Consider the following 7,179-nt stretch of genomic DNA (forward strand, 5'->3'; position numbering starts at 1 on the left):
CTGACACTGAGCCTCCCCTCCCCTAAATGTCCGCAGCAACCCTTACTGGTCAGTATCTCATTTCCCTGACCATCTTGCTTCTGACACTAAGGCTAGAGTTACCACAGAGATTTCATAGATAGCAAAAAGCTTAAGGAAACAAAGTTTCCCACAGGAATTACATTCTGTCAAATAATAAACCCACATGGTACAGACTATTATTAAGACTGGTAGCCTGCTTCTTTTCAGCTTTAGAGGCTGCTTAAGAAAACTTGTTACTGAAAGAGACCCTGCTGGTGGTCTTGGAGCAACACAGAATGATGGGGCTTACTTTAGTGGTGACAAGAATGACATGGCCAAAGAACAGTTGCTTATCTCCAAGTCTGTGGGGATCAGATAAATGAAGTACGTTTTGGGGTTGGGGGTTGTTCTTTGTTTTGGAGGGGTTTTGACAGTGTACATATACATACATATGGTATATAGTTCAATAAAATTACTTTTCTTCTGTTTCATTCCTTAGTCACACCCCATACGTAGTTATCATTAAAATTTACTGATGAACAGTACCAAATTTAGAAGACTCTAGCACTGTAAAGGCATGGGAAGGTATTACGGACCCCAAGGTAAACTTCAAGAAAGGGTTGTCCCTAACATGACTCATTGTGGAGCAAAAGCACTAAGTTCTGTCTAGTTCTATCTGAGAGTAGATGACTTTTACCCACAAGTATTATTAGCAAACAGGGAACAAAAGCTTCGCTTAGCTTTGTCACTTTCTGTTCCCCAGGAAGGTTTCTGGCTGATGGAGGCAGAGAGGACAGTAAGTGACCCAAAATGAATCAACAACCTCTAAATGGGCCGACAGAACACCCTTGAGTCCTACCCAGGCCAGGACCCAGAGACTGGAAGCTAAGAACTGTTATCAGCCACATGGGTCTTCATCAAAGCATAGGTGCACAGCTCCTTCCTGGAACTAAAGCCCAGCTCCTTTGAGGGGGAGAACGGAAGCTGGCGCAGGAAGGCTGTGTGGATTCCCCAAGGCCTGATGATACTCTAGACCATCCCTAACCATATAGGCAGAGTGCAGAATATAATCCCGCTTTGAAAATGGATAACACTATATTAAGGGTATTGTTTCTTGGGAAAATCCACAATGCTTACTCTGAAACTTTTAACTCAAGAATGTCAAAGTCACACTGGTATGCAGGTACCTTCTCCTCTTAAAAATACAGATGAGGCCAGGCGCAGCGGCTCACACCTGTAATCCCAGAACTTTGGGAGGCCTAGGCGGGTGGATCACCTGAGGTTAGGAGTTCATGACGAGCCTGGCCAACATGGCAAAGCCCCATCTCTACTAAAAACACAAAAGTTAGCCGGGCGTGGTGGCGTGCACCTGTAGTCCCAGCTACTTGGGAGGCTGAGGTAGAAGAGTCACTTGAACCCGGGAGGCAGAGGTTGCAGTGAGCCAAGATCGTGCCACTGCACTCCAGCCTGGGCAACAAGAGTGAGACTGCATCTCAAAAAAAAAAAAAGTATATATATATGTATACTTTTTCTCATATATATATATATACTTTTTCTCATATATATATATACTTTTTCTCATATATATATATACTTTTTCTCATATATATATATATATATATATATATATATATATGAGAGAGAGAGAGAGAGAGAGGAGTATTTTGGTATCAAGCACCACACGAACATGTTTCAAAACTTGAACCGCCTAATGTAGTGCACATGTTAAGCAGACTTTAAAAGAGATCCTGGCCGGGTGCGGTGTCTCATGCCTATAATCCCATCACTTTGGGAGGCCGAGCTGGGTGGATCACCTGAGGTCAGGAGTTCGAGACCAGCCTGGCTAACATGGTGAAACCCCATCCCTACTAAAAATACAAAAATTAGCTGGGCGTGGTGGCGGGCACCTGTAATCCCAGCAACTCGGGAGGCTGAGGCAGGAGAATCGCTTGAACCAGGCAGGCAGAGGTTGCAGTGAGCCAAGATCATGCCACAGCACTCCAGCCTGGGCGGCAGAGTGAGACTCTGTCTCCAAAAAAAAAGAAAAAAAGAGAGAGTGATCCTGAGTAATCATTCATACCTATCTTCACAAAATATGGTCAATTCTGGGTTTGGGGGGCTGATATTTGAGATTATATATAGAACTAAATTCTTTCACTCACGACATAGAATCATCCAAACTGCATGTACACACAAATGGATTTATGCAAAGGCCCTGACAGAACGATATTTAGTTTTTCAGATTAGGTACATAGGGTCAACCAGCCCACCCTGTACATTCCAGCAAGTGCAAGAGCAGCAACTTTCCTATTTCAATACAATTATGGGCAGAAATTATATGATGTAAAGTAGAGGCCCTTCCATAAAGTTAAGATTTAGGGTAGAAGAAGGGAAGATAAAACCAAAATTCCCATGAAGTCAAAATTAGACAGTGGTCTTGTACTCTGTTGAACCCTGTGATGAACTGTAGTCCTCAAACTCATGGACTCGGATCCAGGTTCACCAAGACACTTCAGTATGCTTCCAACTGGTTCATCATCATCTTCCTGCTGTATTCGTAGGCCACAAACAGTGCCCCATTGGCAGGGATTGCTCGAATCATAGTAGCTTTCAGTCCAGAATATAAGGCTACTATTCCTTCATTTCTCACAACACTTAAGAGGGTACCAATAAATCCTGCCTGTTTCCCATACATGGAAAGAACTTGAATTCTGGATTTAATACAATCCACTGGGAACACGACAAGCCACAGGCAAATTCCAGCAACTCCACCACTTAACATCAAATGGACAGGGCCTAGTTCATCTTTTGATCTCCCTGACGCAAAAAACGATCGGCTCAGTTCATAGCCACCAAAGAAAAAGAAGTAACCCGGTACTTCTTGAAGTAGAGTACTCGAGAGTCCATGGTAGAAGCCCAAGGGGCCATCCTTTTTAAGGATACCCTTCACGACAGACCAAATTGTATTATGGCTTTTTGCTATCTTCCCTGACATCTCCATTTCATACATGGTCTGTAGCCGGCACTTCACAAGCTCAGTGGGGCAGAGAGCCAGTGCAGCAAATGCAGAGGCGAAGGACCCCGCGGCTGCAGTCTGGAGATCACTCAGCTTTGCCTGCTTGTCCATTCCAGCCACTTTCCTGACAAACTGCTGGCAGAACCCGTAGCACATGAAGAGGACCGAGTTTTCGGCGACGTAGGCCATAAGTGCCGGGCCGGTGCCCTTGTAGAAGCCCCGGAGACCCACTTGGGCGTATGTCTTCAGGAAGCAGTCGGTGAGGCCCTTGTACAGGTCAGGGAACGTCTGCATCTTCACTTTTATTGTGTCGAAGGGCTGCCCAGTCAGTACACACGCTGTCCCCCCTGCGGCCCCCGCTGTGAGGTCGATGGCGGCTTGGATGCCAGGACCGGACTTCATGTTCGCTCACTCGTCTGAGGGTCCCAGTGGAAGGCGACTAACTCCCCAGAGCGTGAGACCGGCTTTTCACGTCCAGCCGCAGCGAGCGCGGGGATTGGGGTTGGGGGTTGTGGGGTGGCTCTGCCGCCTGTTCTGGGCTCTCACCCCAGTGCGGGGGAAGCCGCTCAACCCCACGCTCCGCCGCGGGCCGCCCCCTCCCCGCGCACTAAAATAACCCCCAGCTGCCGGCCCCGCGCGCGGCTCACTAGCGTTCCTGCGGCTCCTGGCGCACTGGCCGGGCCCCCAGCCGCCTCCAGCCTGGGGCCGCCATCCCTGCACCCGCAGGCGGGGGACGCGGACCGAATAAATACTTTTAGTGTACTGCGACTGGGCGCGGTGGCTCACTCCTGTATCCCAGCACTTTGGGAGGCCGAGGCGGGAGGATCGCTTGAGCCCAGGAGATCGAGACCAGCCTGGGCAATATGGCAAGACTCCATATCTACAAAAACGAAAAAATACCCGGGCGCGATGGCGCGCGCCTGTGGTCCCAGCAATTCAGGAGAATGAAGCGAGGATCGCTTGAACCCGGGAGGTCGATGCTGCAGTGAGCTATGATCGCACACTGCACTCCAGGGTGGGCGAAAGGGTGAGGCTCTGTCTCAAAACAAAACCAAAACCAAGAAAACATGTAAAGCTTTTCGATAAATTCTTGCAATTATGGCCGGGAACTCTAGACGCCGCAGTTCAACTGGCGGCAAAAGAAATGCTGTCCTAATCAGTCAGCCCTGCTTCTTTTCTTTTCTTTTTCTTTCTTTTTTTTTTTTTTGAGTTAGGGTCTCACTCGGCCGCCTAAGCTGGAGTTCAGTGGCGCGATCCTGGCTCACTGCAGCCCCAATCTCCTGGCCTCAGGCGATCCTCTCACCTCAGCCTCCTGAGTAGCTGAGATTAGAGGGACTACAGGCGCAAGCCACCACATCTGGCTAAATTTTGTATTGTACAGACGGGGTTTCGCCATGTTGCCCAGGCTAGTCTCGAACTCCTGAACTCAAGCAATCCACCCACTGGCCTCCCAAAGTGTTGGGGCTTACAAGCATGAACCACCACACCCGGCCTATCCCACGCTTCTTACCATGCAAAAAACAAAAACAAACAACCTGAAAAGAAGATGCCCTCACTTGAATAGAGCCTGAATTCAGAGGGTCAATCTACAAGAAAACTGCTTTAAAGTAGATAAGACAGGCCAGGTGTGGTGGCTCATGCCTGTAATCCCAACACTTGGAGAGGCTGCAGAGGGAGGCTCATTTGAGCCTAGGAGTTCAAGGCTAGCTTGGGCAGCAAAATGAGACACCCCTTACCCCCTACAAAAAATAAAGTAGAGAAGACAAACTGTCAGAGGCGCTGGAACCACAGCAACTCCATCTTGACTAGGGACTGAGTAAAATAAGGCCGAGACCTACTGGACTGCATTCCCAGGAAGACAGGCATTCTAAGTCACAGGATGAGATAGGAGGCCGGCACAAGATACGGGTCACAAAGACCTTGCTGATAAAACAGGTTTCAGTAAAGAAGCCAGCCGAATCCCACCAGAATCAAGATGGCATAATAAGTGACCTCTGGTCGTCCTTACTGCTCATTATACGCCAATTATAATGCATTAGCATGCTAAAAGACATGCCCACCAGCGCCGTGACCACTTACAGATGCCATGGCAACAATAAGAAGTGACCCTATATGGTCTAAAAAGGGGGAGGAATCCTCAGTTCCGGTAACTTTGGACCCCTTTCCCAGAAACCTCATGAATAATCCACCCCTTGTTTAGCTTACATTCAATAAAAAACTGTAAGTATCCTTAGTCAAGCCGCCCAGGCCGCTGCTGTGCCTATGGAGTAGCCACTCTTTTGCTTCTTTACTTCTCTAATAAACTTGCTTTCATTTGACTCTATGAACTTGCCCCAAATTATTTCTTGCATGAGATCCAAGAACAATCTCTTGGGTCTGGATCGGGACCCCTGTCCGGTAACGAAACGATCTGAGGGTTGCTACATGAGAGACAGTGACTGCTTTTGATCAGAAAACCCTCAGCGATCTGCCCATGCTCCTCACTTTCCTGGGGGGCAAGGAGGGGAGTAAGGCACTGTGGGAATCCTTAGCCCTGGAGATGTGCTACTGCTTTCCTGCAGAGCTGGAGAAATGCTATCACATGGCAACATCCCCAAGGATCTGGGCTTGCAGCCCTGGGAACTGGTGGAACGTGGAGTCCTTATCATTTCTGAAGATAGAACACGGCACTATAAAATCAACTTGGAAAATAGATAGTATTTATATACTGCATTGCTAAGAAACTTGATAGAAAAGAGCTGGGTGGCTCAGCACTATGCTTTCTAAGTTTTGAGATTCTCTTTGAGGACCCACACAGCCTCATGCAGAAGTAGAAATTTGTCGTTTGTACACTGTTGGTGGGAATGTAAAATGGTCAACCCCTATGGAAAGCAGTATGGAGATTTCTCAAAGAACTAAAAATAGAACACCCATTCAACCCAGCAATCCCACTATTAGGTATCTACCCAAAGGAAAAGAAATCATTTTATCAAAAAGACACCTGTGCTGGGGACAGTGACTTACACCTGTAATCCCAGAATTTTGGGAGCCCAAGCCAGGTAGATCGCTTGAGCCCAGGAGCTCCAGACCAGCCTGGACAACATGGCAAAATGCCATCTCTACAAAAAAAATACAAAAAGTAGCCATGCATGGTGGCATGCCCCTGTAGTGGCAGCTACACAGGAGGCGGAGATGGGAGGATTGATTGAGCTGAGTTGGAGGCTGCAGTGAGTTATGATCCAGCCTGGGTGGCAAAACAAGACCCTGTCTCCAAAAAAAAAACCAGAAAACATCTACACTCATATGTTTATGGAAGCACTATTCACAACAGGAAAGTCACAGAATCAATGTAAGTGTTCATCAATAGTTGATTGGATAAAGAAAATGTGGTATATGTATACCACGGAATACTATGCAGCCATAAAAAAGAATGAAATTATGTCCTTCACAACATGGTTGGAGCTGGGGGCTGTTATTCTAGGTGAAATATCTTAGAACCAGAAAATCAAATACTGCATGTTCTCACTTATGTAAGTGGGAGCTAAACAGTGGGTACACAAAGACATAAAGATGGGAATAACAGACACTGGGGAATCCAAAAGTGGGGAGGGTGGGAGGGATTGAGGGTTGAAAACCTACCTGTTGGGTACTACATTCACTATGTGGGTGACGGGTTCACTAGAAGCCCAAACCTCAGCATTACACAACATACCCATGTAACACACCTGCACATGTACTCCTTGAATCTAAAATGAAATTCAATTTAAAAAGAAGTAGAAGTTCGGGATACAAATGACATGTCTAGCTTTCAAGGCAAGATGTTTTTTGGACATTAGTGAGGATACCACTGTCAGGACACACTTTTTCCTCCCAGATATTTATAATCCCAGCATTGGAATGAATTCTCTCCAGGCTTACATTCCAAGCCGTAGTCGGCCATGGGTAGTAAAAACAAAATCTGGGGGGAAGAAAGTATGCTGAAAGCATTCTCTTTCATTTAGAAAACTTTCCTTGTCTAATTATCCTTGGCTGTCAATTAGAAGTGAGGTACTTCAGAACAAAGGTCTCTGAGAAAATTTAAAAAAAAAAATTTTAATGAGGTACTAAAAAGCAAATTGTGCATGGATAATTTGTCACCAGGTAGTCTTCACTGTAGTAAATAGTAATCTGGGCTTTTCTTTGGG

At 46.6% G+C, this 7,179-nt stretch overlaps 1 protein-coding gene across 1 annotated transcript; it reads right to left on the bottom strand.

Moving 5' to 3' along the window:
- Positions 1 to 2,187: 2,187 nt before the first annotated feature.
- SLC25A2 (solute carrier family 25 member 2) lies at positions 2,188 to 3,624 on the bottom strand. The gene has a single exon (XM_527046.6). It carries the CDS (start codon positions 3,416 to 3,418, stop codon positions 2,513 to 2,515), a length of 906 nt encoding a protein of 301 aa, XP_527046.1. The 5' UTR covers positions 3,419 to 3,624; the 3' UTR covers positions 2,188 to 2,512.
- Positions 3,625 to 7,179: the final 3,555 nt, after the last annotated feature.

This window comes from Pan troglodytes, chromosome 4 (genome assembly GCF_028858775.2).
Source record: "Pan troglodytes isolate AG18354 chromosome 4, NHGRI_mPanTro3-v2.0_pri, whole genome shotgun sequence".
NCBI classification, from domain to species: domain Eukaryota; kingdom Metazoa; phylum Chordata; class Mammalia; order Primates; family Hominidae; genus Pan; species Pan troglodytes.

Coding starts and splice junctions, on each gene's coding strand:
- SLC25A2 (XM_527046.6), bottom strand. CDS start 3,418: ATGAAGTCCGGTCCTGGCATCCAAGCCGCCATCGACCTCACAGCGGGG.